Here is a 17,590-nt window from a genome sequence, read left to right on the forward strand (position 1 = left end):
GGTCAAAGCTATCAATAAATGAATGAATAATTGTTCTGTCAATCAAAGAGACATGTTAATAGTCTTTGGTCTCCAAATATATGCTTCTAAAGATTATAGAACAACAACAGAAAAGACAGGAATAGCAAAATGTAAATAATTCATATATTTGTTAGAAATATAAGTACCAATGTTACTACGCTCAGGTTGTCAACAAAAAGAATTAGAAATCTATAATGAAACATTTCAAACAAACTATAATGATGACAGAAATGAACTAATGACTTAGTTCACTCTTTTTAATCCCTATTATCTACATTCTGACTTGTGGTTGGATCATGTCACTTTAAAAAGAGATAAAAGTGTTCCTTCCTCATATAATATGATGTCATCATTAATCTTTCCTATTAAAGCTTGGAAATTTGGGTGATGAAAATAAAAACATAAAAAAGTATCTAATATTCTCATTGTTATGAAAATAGCTGTATACTCATGGGACTTCTGAATTACAATCCTATCGATAAGTACTACAAGCAGTTCAACTGCAGCAATGTGATATATTTCTAGAAGTGGTGATAAAAAGCAGATTATCACAATGGCTGAACTAAAGGACTTTTGGGTTCCCTCCCAGTTCTAATATTCTAATGTGAAGTTGGTTCTATGAATTTGAGCTTTCAGGTTCATCAACTCAAATGTTTCACACCAGCAGAGAAAATCATCTTGTAAAAATAATACTTTTATTAGGCAACATGAAGTCAGTAAGAGCAGCAAAATATCAAAAGGAAAAGGTGGAAACAGCTTTATAGCCAAAATGTGGGACACAACACTCCCAGTCAGTGTACCTCTAGTTTCTGTGACCCAAAATGATTCTGTGATTTCCTTTGTACACTTTAAAACACTAGATCTGATTTAAAATCTTACTCTAAAATAACAATAACCTTTTAAAGAAATCTTGTGAAAAACCATTAATTCTGAATTGAAAACACTGATTCCATGCTTATTTCAGTATATACAGGGGGTGGCAAAAGTAGATTTACAGCTGTGAGTAGAAGAAACAGAATTTATTCTTGCATTCTTTATTAATTATTGTTTTATTTGTTTTACAACTATAAATCTACTTTTGCCCATCCTTGTATGCATAATTTCTAAAGCTTTATACACAAATGGGTCACAAACTGTAAAAAGTCCATTACTGATAAAAATTTAGCCATTGATTTCACAAACTTCAAATAATAAAAGAAAATCAACTCTACAACATACTATTATCTTTAAACAACAACAAAACACCACTGTGATAGTCCAATGACTAGACTATCCTAAAAAATATTTCAGTGAAATACATAAAGTAATTTTCATGAATAAAACCATATATGCTTATAATTAGTAGGGAATCATTTTAATATTGTGATTGATGTAAATTAACAACTTCATATAAGCTGTATCAAAATTCTGTGAATCTATGAAATAAAGGCAGAACAGAGGAAAGATTCTATAATTCTAAAATTTAAGAACATACATATAATAGACTAAGTCCAACAAGTAATTTGAATACTTAAAAGAGAGTTTTATTTATTAACATGAATGGACTTACTGGGCTCATATTAAAATTCATTTTAGAAATCTCTTTTCACTTTTTTTTTTTTAATCCTCACCCGAGGACTTTTTTCCATTTTTTGTTCAGATGGAATAGGAGGGAGAGAGAGAGAGAGAAACGTGAAAGGGACACATCAAGTGGCTGCCTCCCACACAACCCAACCAGGGCCGGGGACAAACTGCAACCAAGATACGTGCCCTTAGCGGAAACCGAACCCGAGTCTCTCTGGACCGCAGGCCAACACTCTAACCACTTAGCCAAACCAGCCAAGGCTCTTTTCACTTTTTAGGGAACATGACCACATATAAAACTACTAGAAACTTAATTTTGCATTATTACGTGAAGGAACATCCAAAAAGCAAACTTATAGCTCAAATGGGAAATGTGACGTTACCTCTAGTTTTTGTCCTTATTATGAAATTAAAGAATGCTGTAATGTCTCTGACAGAAAAACAAACACTAGACATACATTCATATGAGGCATTTAATAACCATAACAATATCTACTTAAAGGTACCAGGAAAAAAAGTACTCCTGACCCAAATTCCTCAGTATATATAACTATAAAAATCACAAATGTGTTTCATACAATCTTGAATTGTTAGAACAAGAACCAGTGACCACTATCTATTCACCTATCATTAGCTTTAAACTTAGTCTCCTTAGTTATAGTAAATAACTTTCCAATCCAGAGAGTATACTTAATTTTAACAACCAAAAAAATGACAAATATTGATTTTTAATTGGAATAAAGTGCTTCAACATTATGCACGAAGTGTTAGAGAAGTGGCAATTTACTTAAAGGGCTTACTGACTAAAAAGCTCTCAAATCTGAAATCACTAAAGAAGGGCTTTGGGGGAGAAAAAAAGTTTTTAAAGGGGAAAAAAATACCTCAGCATTCTAAAAACAAACTGTTCTATAAATTTTAAGCAGATGTTCAGTTTGGAGAAAAATGAATTCAGGAGAAACCAACATCTTCACAAAAATTATTCTGTTTAAAGAACCAGTCCTTGAAAGAGCTAAATGTTGTTTTTTCTGTTCGTCAACTATAAATGAGGAATCTTCAAGGAGACTGGTGTTGCAATTACAACTAATCCTCCCCAAAAAATTAACTGTGTTGAAGGCTTTGTAATTTCCCTAGGTACAATTTAGCTGTCACTTACTTTAAAATTTACTCAAACATGCGTTCCGAACAGCACTAACTAACTTCACATGTCAAGTGCTTTCCAGCCAATTGAGTCTAAACTGGAAGTCGGTGTTAAACAACTGAATGATTAGACAAGATAGCTCATTTCCCTGCTCTTTTGTTCAGAATAAAATGCCACATTTACATTATCAGGCTCAACAGGATTTTCTGACAGAGGGAGAAAAAACCCTACTGAACACTGTCCGCACTAAGCACATGAAGCCTGTCATTTACCAATCATCCTTCAAAAAGCAATAGCCATGAATGTAACTTAATTACGACCCAATGATCCTTGACGAAAAATCATCTTATCACTGTCCTGTCCCTCTAGGGCAAATGAAACACTTTTGTCCTTTGGCACTGATGATGCTAAATTCTTAATTGCAATAATGGAGTAAAAGAGCCAAACCTCCTTAATTTCCTTTTAGCACATAAAGAGTTTTACTCTAGAAGGCAAGCATTCCCACAAATAATAAAAGTATCCAGTACAAATGAAGATGCTAAAATTGAAGGGGAGTGTGTATGACAGAATAACCAGCATTTAATAAAGTATATTTCCCACTTATTTAACATATTAAAGTGTTACAGTGAGTTTTAAAACTTATATTGTTATCTAACAGAAATTATGACCTTTATTAAGAACTCTAGATTAATTAAGCAAGAGTTCTGAAAGGATTTTATATAGAAAGTCTATGATTCACTTAAATGAAATGTATGTGAGCACATACAGATTATAGCACAAATCAGCACAGAAAAGTCCTGTTTTCTACTGGAAAGCAAAAATTACAGCTTCTTTGATCAGTTGTACTAAATAATCCAGTTAAACAGCTTGAGATATTTTTCATACGCAATGAAACTAAAGTAGATCAGCTATAAAACAAGTGAATCTGAAACTGTATCATACAAATTCTTCTACCTTTAAACCTAATGGCCCCGATTTTATTAACTTCATTTCCTTTACCACTGCATAAAGACTAATCAAAAGCTCTTTTAACCTATTTTTACGTATTTCTTTCTTCCTTAATATGGAGAATTCAGGGTATTTCCCAGAATCAGGCATGATTTCAATTTTTTAAAAATTAAATAGCCACAAAAGAAAATGCTTAAAATAACATTCATTTGGACTACATGTAGGCACATGGCTTATAGAACAATCCTAATGTAAATAAAACACATGAAAATTTTATTCAACTCTGCATATTTTTCTGTTCAATGCAAATATCATTTTGAAAATACAGAAAATTAGTTTATCAACTTGTTTATAATTGGGCAAACCTGTTGGTATTTTGGCAAATGAATAAAAACGAAATGTATTATTTTTCATATCCATAAAGCTTTTCATACATTATCTGAGTAACAAATTGACAGTGTTAATTTCTCCTGTGTTTTTTCTAATGCTGGAGTCAGCTCAAAACGAAAATCTACTGCATCTTAAAGATCATTTTTTTTTAGAATCTTTGCGATGACATTCCAAAAAGATGCTTACCTCTTAATGAAAGGATGAAGATTTTGTACAATGTTCTGGAATGTTTTTCATAATTTTATCTCAAGTGTGAATAACTAAGACTCATTGCCCAGTTGAGCTCATACCGCTGAGGTCAATTACATTATGTTATTGAAGATTAAACATATTTAATCAAATCAAATACATGCAAACTTTTTGGCAGACCAGTGTTGTTAATCCTAGTACTGCGCTTGTCAAGATTCTGAATTAATAGCTACTTTCCATCAGTTGGGAAAAACACAATTGGAAAAAAGTTTTTCAAAGGCAATTTTTTTCTTCCACTTATCCCCAACTAGGAGTACTGCTACTGTTTTCTGCAATTAATAAACATGAAATTTTCTTTGTCTCCTTTTTATTATTCTCATGACTCTAAAACAATCAACAAAATCTTTTTTATAATGAGAGATGAATGTGAGAGATCTTGTCATGGAGACTGCCTCTGAAAAGCAAAGATAGTAACAAAAAAAAAAACCCTAGGCAAATAAAAACAAAAGGTGATAATTTCTCTATGTATGTGAAGATTAAGAAATCATAAAAGAAAAGATGCTAGTTTAGATTTCTCTAGCCCAATTAGGTGGGACAAATTTCACTGAGACATACAAATCTCTGGCTGTACTGTATAATCGAAGCACAGAGCATGCTCCAGGTTAAGTCTGGAGCCCATGGTATTTCCATGCTCCCTTGGGTAAGCTCTCCTTGGTTCATGAGCCCCATCTGCAGACCTCTTTTGGTAAACTTTTGTGCCTCCTCCGTCTTCAAGGTATTTCTATTTGTCAGATACTTTTCTACCATGGCCTCATTTTCATTGTTAATTATTTTATTTTTTCCCAATAGTGGAGGAGGGCCTAATTCTTCTGGGCACTGGGCCCATTCTTTCAAATCCCTATGCAGAGCTCCACATGCAATTTGCAGAGATAGGTCTTTTTTAAACAATCAAAAAATTCTAGTAGGAAGCATATTAATTATAGGATTTCTATATAGAGTTGGCTATGAACGTGAGAACTCAATAACACAGTAATTGCTTGAATCACCATTTCTTTAAAAGGAAGTAATACTGAGACTGTGATGGTTAAGATATGGCCAATCATCTAACCTGATAAACTCTTTTTTGATTGGATGGCAAAACAATTTCATAAAACATGTATGTTTATACATATATATTTATATACACATTTCCTAAAATAGGTAAAGGAGATGTTTTTTATTCTATATTTTAAATTCACACTAAATCATTCATTATATTTAATTAATTAAATCCCCTATTAAATAAAGATTACCAGAAATTTGGGGAAAATATAAGAACTGTTAAAATATATATTTTATTTTCCTCCGAGCATTGATAGGACAACATCCATACTAAAATCAGAAAGTCCCAATCAGGAAATAAGCAGATTAAAAACTGCATTAAGCCATGGAAAAGACGACAAAGAGTTAAGATCCAGGAAATTAAAAAAACAAACACACACAAAAGGAAACGATAATAAAGGGTACTTAATCATCTTACTAAAATGTTTCACTCATTACAATAGAGTGGGTTGATTTCATGATTTGCATTGCAAATAGTACTTTAAATTGGACACCATCAAGATCATTTCAAATAAAACAATTTTAAACTGAGTACATCTTGCCCTACCAAAAAAATTATCTTCTCACAAGGCACAGAAATATCTTCTACAATATTTATCAAAGTTAGAAAAACAATTGGTACATGCAATTAAAATAAAATACCATTTGGAGAAGAGGAGCCCTATAGAGATGCTGTTACACTGTTACCTGGTTAACAGTCGTGACACATAATCAAAAGCCCCAGGGAATCCTTCTTTCTTATACTCATTAGTAATGAACATTTATAAGGCTCATTTATAACTGGAAAAAAATTAGATTTGATTTCATGTAATATCATCATCACGTGCCCCACAAAAAGCCACTGTAGACCATCCCATAAAGAAGTAGTCCACAGGACCACAGAGCTGCTGGTGATTTTAAAGGTCACCTTAGTCCATATAAGTCCTCTTATTCTTGGCAAATAACCTTCAAGGCTTCCACAGCACCTCAGAATATTTACAAAGTATAATCCCCAAATGATTAGACTCATTCTTTTAATGCCAAGATTTTAAATTCAAAATTCAATTAACTTACTTTTCCAGATATAGAGTGACCAATGGGGAACTTATGTTGCTGGATGGTTTCGTTAACCCTAGAGTCATGATGGCTTCATGTAACTGTTTTACTGTTTCAGTTTCACCTCTTAAAGCTGCGCCATTTAGGATGTGAAAAAAGGACAAGACTGTTGCATCTTTGATAAGAACATCCTTCTCTTTCATTTCCTTTAGAATGTTAATAGCATCTACAATGAAGGAACACAAAAGACCCTTAGGTAATTTCATGTAGGGAAAACAAACTGCTATTAAAACAGCATTTCAAGCCCAGCAGGAATGTAAATTCTAGTGTATAATGCCGATTTCAAGTTAATTACTACTTGCATTTCCAAACGAGACTACAATTATAAATCCACAATAGCATGGTTTTATCATTTCCCTGCAACTTTGACTACAAATTATAGATAGGGACTGTGTGCCCACTCTGCACCACATAACCCTGTACGGTCTGCCCTATAGCTGTTAAGATCCTCCTAAATGGATGCTTTTATCGTTCAGAGCTAACATCTGCTAAATCACACCATTGTTTCTTCAGCAGATGGCTTGTCAGGAAGCCAGATAATAAAGATGTGTTTACACTGTATATACAGCCAGACTAATGGTCTGATACCGATAGGGCCTGTTTGCTATGTCGATACTAATTAGCCAAGCAGAGCCAATGAAAGCTTTCCAAAAGACTGCATGTTAATACATTAGATTCATTAAGCTTCATTAGGAAGGCAGAAACAAACATTTTAGGATATGAAATAAGTGCATTTTTATAATGTTGCTCTTAATTATTGCACAAGCAAAATGTTTTGACCACTTTACAAAAAGTGATTTTTAAAAAGCAGGCTAATCCTTATAAAGAGTTTTCTGTGTTAGAAAGCCTTCCCAGGAAAAATTCAATTTTCAAATCAAATAGTCTCTCTATACATTTTTCACTATAAAACATGCTTTTAACTCTCTAGAAATAAAAGGAAGAGAGGAACGATAAAAGAAAGTTTCAAAATAAAACCCAATGACAAAGTTAAGAAACAAACAAATAATAAGAATATATCAAGTACAATTAATATCTCAACAATGAGAAAATTAGAATATGCATATCAGCTATGTAATCATCTAGACTTTCCCTGCAAACTTCTAAATAAAAACTTGTTAGAGTATACATTTTGTTAATGTTCAAAGGTAAAACAAAGACTACTGCAAAATTCATATTCTTAAGTAAAGGTTATGTTTATAGGTTTTATGGTCAGCCTTCAGACATTCTTAAGCAAAAACAAAGCCATTAGTGCAGGCATATAAGCAAACTGTGCCATAAGTCATGATCTTCAAACTCAATCCAAACAGCAATGCTAATAAAAACTAGCTGCAGAAATGCAAAAAGCACTGAGCTGTGCAAATGTAAATGACAAGCTTGCCAATCCATTAAAACTAATGGCCTACACTGTCCATGCTGCTCTGGTTGGATTCACATGCAAATTTGTATGCAAAGTGTTCAAGCACTTTGCAGGACATGATATACCATTAATATCAATTCACATGTTATTCCAGTGGCAAGATATTTGCATCACATATTTCCTTTATATGCCAGGCTTACCTTGGAGTTTGCCATGTTTTCCCAATACTTTTACAAGGCCTACATACTTGTTGGTGTCAAGGACAGCAGATGAATCTAAACGGTCACTAAAAGTTAAAAGCCACATTTATATTATGTTAAAAGTTAATTAACAGCAAAAAAAACCTGCAATATCCACTTTACCACTTTCAAAAACTCATCAGACGGTTTGAATTGCTATTAATATTGGTCACTTCGTTTTCAGTTAAGGTTTATTTTTGAAGCCATATTCAAATTCACATTATTATATTTGAAGTGACCAAAGAAATAAAACTCTAATACTACATATAAATTGCATCACTCCATCTGTTAATGATAAGAATGAAGGAACTCTTGCATGGCACTTTAGGAGATTCCAACTTTGTAACGGACATTGAAATAACCAGAGAGACATATTTTTATTTGGTAAATCTGTCAAAATTAGGGAACCAAAGATACCGGAAAAATGAACAGAATTTTGTTTACACTACAGTACAGAAAGGGGACTATTTAACAAGACTTATAAAATAGTTACCATCACCACTGTTGTGATATGTAGTTGTGTAAGTGAGGGGAAAATGGCTCTAAAAGAATAGTAAGTCTCGTACTTAAACAAAGACTCTTGCTGAAAACAAGCCATAACTAATCAGAGTCTCATATATAAGAACACTGTCAAAAAAATTTTTTTTGGAAAATTACATAAGAGAATAATGTTCAATCTACATGATCCATCAAGGACTACATATCAGCATTAACGCTGATGATTTGTTTCAGTGCCAGGATACTCACAATTCTTGTTTCAGGTTCAGTGCATCTTCTGCATTATCATGTCGACAGCACAGATTTATTAAAGCTGCATAACCACCGACAACCATGTCTGATTCATATTTTGCTTTCAATTCAAGAGCTTTTTGCATGTTCTAAAATAAAGGATAGAAGTGAAAAAATATATAAAAGGAAAGGTAAAATTTCTAGTTTTAATGTTCAAAGTGTAGAAAAAGTTAAGAGTACTTTAAAAATAAATGGATTCATGTTATTTACTTCACCTTGCTCTTTGATATTTTCATTCACCTTTTAAAAAACAGACGAGCTATATATGTAGAGTTTAAAAGATTTGTTGATTTGTTATCTGTAATACAAAACAGGCCACTATGCCAAATTTGATGTTTTAGTTTTAGTACTATATTATAAAAAAGACTTCCAGATTAAATATGTACCAAGTCATCCCTTACTCACAGTCTAATTTCCATACACAGAACATATATCACTGTAAAATTCCTCACAGTCTAGTTTAATATCCAAGTAATGTGAAGAAATATTTTGGAATTTAAGAGTACCATGCTATAATCTTAAAGTCCGTTATATTTTTTCCCTAAAATCACAAGCATACAACCAAATCATATTGAATTAGAAACTGAAAAAGTCTAGTGATATGCCACAAATTGCAGACACCCACTAAAATAAACACAAAGTACAGCTGGACGCCTGCTGAAAAAAGGCAAGAGACCCTTTATCTCAGAAAGAGCTTTTTTTCCAGCAGGAAAATGGAATTTCAATCCCCGCATTAACAACCTAGTAATATTTGACTTGCAAATGACTACTGCATGTATCAGTTGCTTGACAATCTAGATATAAGAGACCGGAGCCATGGCTTGAAAGGACATTTGGCATGTATGATAAACCTATCACAGCTGTTACTATCATTCACTTTGCAGATTATTGTAAACAAACTACAGCAACCTGAAAACATGCCATTCAAGGTGTAGTTGAAATTAGTTAACCTTTCATTTAATTGCATTCTTCACAGGCATGAAATATAATAATCAATTATAAAAATCATAAATACTGTATTTGGTTTTGTTTTCTTTTATCTATAAAGAATTTTTTTTACATTTAATTGCATATTTGAAATATTTAAACAAATGTTACCTCTTCTGAACAAAGCACTAGTATGAGTTGCTTTAGGACATCTCCTATAGGTTGATTTTCAGCTTTTAGTTTTTCAAGTGTAGATTCCAAATCAGATGATGTAAGCTGCATAGTTTGCAGAAATGAAAAAGAAAAAAAAGGAAAGAAATTTACTATAAAAAGAAAATGTTCCCCTTGCCACTCTTCCCTTTAAATTGACCTCTCCTAAATGTCATAAATGCTATCAAGGATATTAATCTGGGGATCCGTGAATGGACTCTAGGGGTTTACAAAGCTCCTGAGATTATATGCAAATTTCTTAGCTATGTTGATTTTTCTAAGTTGGAGAATAGCTTTTTACCAACTTCTTAGAGGTATACTGATGGCAAAATGTTAAGAACCATTGATTTTATAAAGACAGCCTAGAATCTCATTAAATGTGGTCATTATTGTATGTAGAATCTACTCAAAAAAACCCACTTACTTTTCGAGAGTCTGTCTTCTCTCTTTCAACCAATAAATTAACATCCTAAAATTGGAATTTAAATTAGAATTAGAAAACACATGGGAAAATATATTAGCAAATGTCAAAAGCAAATTTTGAAAGTCTCGCTTCATTTTACTGCTATTGTTCCATCTTCCCAAAATTTTCCAGAAATTCTGTTCATACTCTATTAACCATTGCAATAAATGTTTTAAATGCATTCTTTAATATATAAATAGTATTTACCAACAATCAATGAAAAAGCCTTGTTTTAATAGTTTCATTTAAATAAACATTTTAACATGATTTTCTATATAAATTAAGCATTTAAAAAAGTTGATTACTAGTTCTCACACACCTTAATCAATTCAGGAACGTGGTAGCTATCCAGTAGATTACGAATGCCTCTGTAGATATTTTCAGGAATTTTTACATTCTGTGCAAAAGGAAGGGAGGGAAAAAAAAACCCTCAGTTTTAGACAAGTAAACTGAAATTTGTCTAACAGAAATTATCTCAGACATAATTTAAGTCTCCAACTCGTGTATGTCATTGAGAAGTGGTCTGGTTGTACTTAAAAGCAGCAATTTCAAATCTAATAGATACATGTCAGGCAGGACAGGCATTATATAGCAAAAAATGAAATGGTACCATCTCCTTCAGCTGATGGAAGTATTGTCTCAAACGCTCCTCCTTGGCCTGTACCTCTGAGTCACTCATGCTGTCAATCAAGTTATAAAGAAAATAGCCAACAGCTTCTGTGGGGGGAAAAAAAAAACCAGAAAGCATTCCACTAAAATTACTGAGACTGTCATGTTATCAAGATTAATTTATAAGAAATCATTTTGGTGTGAGATGTCACCCTGATGAGAGGCTCTGAAATGGCAACAATGATCACTGAGGCATAGAGATTATGTGGTTTGGGAGCACATTTCTAACTGGTGAGTGAAAGGAATATTAATTATTTTCAAACCGAGTGACAGCTTTTCAGTACTGAATCTTACTTCAATCTATTTTTTTCTACCACTCTCTGACAGAAGTGGTCCTGCCCAAGGCCTTACCCCTTTCCTGTCCAAATCACAGTAGTGAGAATAAATAAATGCCCTGTACACATTTCTATACTAATTTTTTATAGACAATATTTAGGGAAACATAAAATTAAAAAAGATTGTTAAATGTTGGGTATAGAAAGTTAAATAATTTTAATAAGCAGATATAGTAATCCTGTGGAGAGCTGCCTATTAGCCAATAAAAAACCAAGATTAACAAAGATGTTTTGTAACAACAGTAATTTTTCTATGCATTCAAGCATAAACTGTATAGGGCCATGTGTAAATACCTAGCATAGAAAATTTGAACTTTCAAGAAGGGCATCTTCTTACAGAAAAACATATATTCTAGGCCTCATTATACAAAAAAGTGAAAATCATTAAATGTCAAATAATGTAATAAATTATATTTAAGTGAAAAAATCTACAAGATGTGTTTATTACTTTATATGTTTAAAATTAACACTTGTAAAACATCAAAATCATATAAACGAAGGATTACTGATTTTTAAGCCTACTTCCATAGGTGCTATATGAAGCATTTCCTCAATTCCTGAAAAGAAAAAGCCTCCCAACCCTGTCTTTAAGAAAATAATAATGATAAAACCAAACACCTCATAGATCTCAAAATGTTGTGGTTACCAATATACAGATTTATTACCAAATGTTTTCAAATTTCACTTTCAAAAAGAAATGTTTACAGCTGTAATCTGTCTAGCCCATCATTACACAGAAGAATGAATTTGTGGATAAGTTACAATCATCGAAATTGAAACGCTACCCGTTGGTCCTGGAGGCTCCTGGCAATAACGTCCATCCTTGTACAACAGTTCCGTTATCTGGTAAGACAGAAAATCCGTGCATTGCAGCAAGAGAAGCAAACAAGAACAAATGCAATCTGAAATTGAATTCTTGAAATAATAAAGCTTCTCCCCAGTAAGGTATTATTCTATATCACAGTAATTCAACATCACCCCCACCTGCCAAAAAGATTGTTTCGTTTTTAAATAGGTTTGTCTTTTAAAAACAAAAACAAAACAAACCCATTTTGAAGGAAACTGCAATGTTTTATGAAATGTCACTAAGAAAGCCTCTAAACTGATTTGTTTATATATTGTTTTAAATAAATTGTTATACATAGGGAAGAGCTTATCAACCAATATTATTTCTCATCATATTGTTTTTGGTCTTGTTGAAATTGGACCAGTTGCCTCCTTTTAAGTGAAGTATCTCAGAAATAATAAAGTAAAATATTCTGGACCACTTATTTTTAGTTTTTCAACAACCTTTTCCCCGTCATTTTAATGGCATTAAAACAAAAGTTCTAATGTGTTTGTTATTATGAATTCTTATCAATTGAATACATAAACACTAGAAGACATATACAACACTTATTCAACATTAATTCTGCTGGCAAAATTTTAATTTTAAAAACACCAAATATGTATTTTATGATGAAAATAATTACAAAACCCATAGCACTGACTTGTAACTTTTGAACACAATATTTAACTATATTTCCTTGGGCTGTTTTCCAAAGTGAGTTATGAATTATGAACTACATTGTGTGTATTCTACAACTAAATTTATTTGCTCTTAAAATAGCACCTGCTACATGTTATGTGTTAACAACTCAAAACTGCAGTTACTTCTACTATTATTTATTTGCTAATATGGAAAATTAGAAAAAATCATGCTTTGGTTACTAGCAATTCAAAGTATAGTTGAGGCAGAAACTGTTCAAAAACAAAGCAAAACAATCATCACCTACAAACTGTTTTAAACAACATAGATGTATGAAGACAGGCAGTATGTTCTATCAGAAGTTATAGCTGTACATTAAGTAATACCAAATTTTGAACAAAGACACATTTAATGAATATACCAATTAAATCTTTCTAGTTTAAAAATTACTTACAAATATAAATATCCCCACTAAATAGTATAATTGACTAGACAGTTTGAATAGCAGCATAATACCTTAAAAAACAAAACAAAAACTGAATACAATTTAGATCTTTAAAATTATTGGAAATCTAATCAACAACACACATTCTATTTTTTTAAACCACAAATAGTTCTTTCAATTCAACATAAGGATAATTGTACATCCTGCATAAAAGCAGTTAACTTCTTAAAAAGACAGCAGTTTAAAATTGGTCTGTATATTATTCATATATAGATACACTTACATTAATGTATCTGAATGCATATATGTTTTAAATTAATTATTCAATCTATATGGACAAATGCAATAATGTGGACAGTAGTCCTTTGGAAAAGTTAAAAACCTTGTGAGGAATTTAAGACTAAGTCAAGGATTACCTTAATAATAAATTTCATGATCCAGGAAGGCAGTTTTAGAACTACCAACTTCAAGATTCTAAACTCACTAACTTACAGTAATATATTATAAATGTGTATAACATAACTTTTGCTCTTAATAGCTTCTTATACATCACCTTATGCTTTGCAATATTAGTACTTACTTTGCTCCAAAGATTTATATTCATAGACCTGCAGAGGGCAGCAAAGGATTGAAAATAAACTCAGGTTTATAAAACATTTTAAGTTCAAGCAAACTAGCAATGATTATATTTAATGCATACAGATCAAAGCCCTATAACAAATAAAGAAATGTTTCCAAAATCAAGTTGAATTTGCAGGAGAAGGTAATTTAAAAAGTTAGTTGACTCGTACTAACTTTGAACTCTCAAAATAAAAGTTAGTTTGGGCAAGAATCCTTAAGAACCCATCCCTAAATCTTAGGGAGTTTGATGGAGCAAAATATGTGCATGGTCTCAAAGTGGCCACAGATTGCTTATTACCTGTAATGGAAAGACAGTAACCATATAATGGAGAAATCGAACATCTACATCTGGTGATGAAAATTAACATCACTAATGACATGCTGGTGGGACACTGTGTGTTTTTAGATTGAATTCCCCAAGGTATTTCAAGTAGGATGTAAAACCTGAAGTTAATCATGGGGAACCATCATGAGGAACCTTCTAACTGGCCTATATTCTCCAAAAATATCAATGTCGTGAAAGGCAAAGGCTAAATAACTATTTCAGGTTAGAGAAAATTAAAGAGAAAAGACAACATTCATCCCTGAACTGGATTCTGTATAGGAGGAAGGGAAATACAAAAAAAGAAAGTCATTGATAAAACTGAAACATAAACTATACAAAAATATTCAGTCAATGTTAAATTTCCTGAATTGGCTATTTATGCTGTAGTTGTATCACAGAATAACTTTGTTCTGTGGGATTATACACTGACATTTTTAAGGGTAAAGGGTCATGATATATGCAACCTAAGCACAAACAGTTCCAAAAAAATAAATTTTATATATCTATATGTGTATATACAGATTGACAGATGGAGGGAATAAATAATGATAATATGGCAAAATGTTAAAAGTTAGTAAATGGAGTATGCAAGAGTTCACCATACTATTTTTGTAACTTTATGTATATTTGAAATTATTTCAAAGAAGGCAGAAAGAATAGCTTACCCAAATTTTACCTATTTAGTACTTCTAAGCTTTGTAAACTTAATTTCTATAAGCTTTGCATAATTAATTCAAATATACAATCTACTTTAAGACTATGTGTTTTCATAGTAATTTTATAATGTAAACATATTATAATTTATATATGTATTATAATATTTTATTTTATATAAATAATTTATTATATTATTTATTATAATACATATATTTACAGTATAACATGCCCACAAAATTTATAGGGCTTTTTAAACCAAAGGTTGGGTAGTTTGGGGTGGACTGAGTTTTGGTACAGTGAGTTAACAGAGCACTTATTTTTACTTTAAAAATATATTCAAAATGAACTACTAACACAACAATTTGGGTGGATTTCAAGGGCATTAACACTGAGCAAAAAGAGCACAATCTTAAAACATACTTTATGAGTCCATTTATATAACATTGCAAAATAGTAAAATTACAGAAATTGAGAACTAGTGGTTAATATGAGTTAGAAATGAGGGGGGGGGGGGTATGACCATAGTGGGATAGTACCAGGGGATATTTGCAGTGATGGAATAGTTCTGTATCTTCATTTTGGTGATGGTTACAAGAATCTAGTGATAAGATGTTAGAACTATACATACACACGTTGTAGTAATGTCAAATTCCTGGTTTTGATAATGTACTACAATTATGTAAGATGTACACTGGGGGAAAATGGGTGGAGAACACATAGGTTCTCTGTGTCCTACCTTTGCAACTTCCCTGTAATTCTATAATTGTTTTAAAATAAAAAGCAAAAACATGTTCCATGTCCCTCTAGAATCCTCTTCCTTATGATAAAATCATCCCTCCCTCTGAAGCATATTAAGAAGTAGTTTTGAACCCGACCGGTGTAGCTCAGTGGATTGTGCGTCATCCCACAGACTGAGAGGTCCCGGTAAGATTCCCGGTCAGGGCACATGCCCCGGCTGTGGGTTTGATCCCCAGTAGGGGATGTGCAGAAGGCAGTCGATTGATGTTTCTCTCCCACATCGATGTTTCTCTCTCCACCTTCCCCTCGCTCTAAAAAATCAATAAAAACATATTTTTTTAAAAAAGGTTTAAAAAATAAGATGGAATCTTACCTATAGGTGGGAGAAAACATTTATGAAGACCTGTGTTTAGTACACTGCTTGATTCGGGAAAAATTTCTTTTGAGAAATTAATTAATAGAAGAAATGATAAACTGACCTAAAATCGTAACTCTAGGCTGTGACAGCAAACAATCTCTCAATTATTATGAGAGTTTTCATCTCACTCATCCACTGATTAGAGCAGCCTCCTCTGAGTACCTGACATTTCCATATGCAAAAAAAAAAAAAAAAGATTCTTTTTTCCAAATAGTAAGTGAAAGAAGAGTGAGAACTCAAGATATGAAGATAAAATAAAAACCTATATTGATTAAAAAAAAAATTAGGCATCTTTTGTGGTTAGGTCAGAAACAGCTTTAATTCCAAGGACTCTTAAACTGTAGATGCCTATCACATTTAAGGAATGGTGAGGGGAGAGAGTAGAAATATCAGCATTTTCGAGGAGGCCAATGCCCAGAAGTATATAGTATTAAGTGGCAAGGCTTGCAGTTTGTCACCTTTTCTGTATCATGTAGCACTTTGGAAATGTGATGATTTCTTCTTCTCATTTACTGTTAATTTTGTCAGGTGTGATAATACTACAGTAGTTATGCCTGGCCAGTTTGGCTCAGTGGTTGAGCATCAGCCTGCGGACCAGAGAGTCCTGGGTTCGGTTCCCACTAGGGGCATGTATTACAAAAAAAAAAAAAAAAACCCAAAAAAATAAATAAATAAAATAAATTCTGAGATGTATATTCAAGTATTTATAGATAGAATGACAAGAGGTCTATAATTTAAAAGTCCAGGGGGCAAAAAAGGGAGGACTGGGATAGGGATGGGCTGGAAAATGAATAGATGAAACAAGACTGCCAAAATCTTAACTGTTGAAGCTGGGTAATGGGGACTTGGGAATTTTACTTTTGTGAATGTTTGAAAATTCTAGAAAATAAAACATAAACACATACCAACTCTGGTCTAAATTTTGCATCTCTATTCCAACTGTCAACATTAATAAGCTGGGCTTCTTTTTTATGAAAAGCTATTTCAATAATCTCTGATCAAAATATTAATTTAATGTAGAATAAAAAATATTGCTAAACTATTAAAAACTGCCGTCAAACCTAGCATGAAGTACCTAGGAAAGGCATGGAGATAAATTTTCAAAGTTGTACATATATAAAATGACTGAAAATGACTAAAATCACTACCTTGAATGTGCAGCTTCATGATAAATGGGAAAAAATTTTTTAAATGCATGCAGAATCTTTTAATACTAAGCTTTAAAAAAAAAGGTAAACATTTCCTCACCCCATGTTCACTCCCTAATCCACTGTAATCTGGCTTCTGGCCACAAACCTTCACTGAAAGTACTCTGCTAAAATTACCACTAATCACAACTCAAAACTCACCTAACACTTTTTGGTCCCCTTTGACTACATTTTGAGATTTGTGTTGTTGTTGATCGTATCTGCCAGTCTCCCAGTGATGCTACTCAGTCTCTTTCAGAAATTCTTTCCCTAGCTGCTCCTTAAAAGTAATCCTCT

The 17,590-nt window shown here is 32.3% G+C and overlaps 1 protein-coding gene across 1 annotated transcript in view; it reads right to left on the minus strand.

The window, feature by feature from the left end:
• The window catches only part of LRPPRC (leucine rich pentatricopeptide repeat containing), a 110,349-nt gene that overhangs the window by 53,933 nt on the left and 38,826 nt on the right, over positions 1–17,590 (minus strand). The window contains exons 15-23 of the mRNA XM_036262996.1: positions 13,928–13,955; positions 12,220–12,277; positions 11,041–11,147; positions 10,750–10,827; positions 10,392–10,436; positions 9,929–10,033; positions 8,789–8,919; positions 8,003–8,088; positions 6,404–6,611 (exon numbers count right to left, since the gene is read on the minus strand). Coding sequence (XP_036118889.1) covers positions 6,404–6,611; positions 8,003–8,088; positions 8,789–8,919; positions 9,929–10,033; positions 10,392–10,436; positions 10,750–10,827; positions 11,041–11,147; positions 12,220–12,277; positions 13,928–13,955 — 846 coding nt within the window. The remainder of the gene's footprint in view (positions 1–6,403; positions 6,612–8,002; positions 8,089–8,788; positions 8,920–9,928; positions 10,034–10,391; positions 10,437–10,749; positions 10,828–11,040; positions 11,148–12,219; positions 12,278–13,927; positions 13,956–17,590) is intronic.

This window comes from Molossus molossus, unplaced genomic scaffold (genome assembly GCF_014108415.1).
Source record: "Molossus molossus isolate mMolMol1 unplaced genomic scaffold, mMolMol1.p scaffold_m16_p_15, whole genome shotgun sequence".
NCBI lineage: Eukaryota > Metazoa > Chordata > Mammalia > Chiroptera > Molossidae > Molossus > Molossus molossus.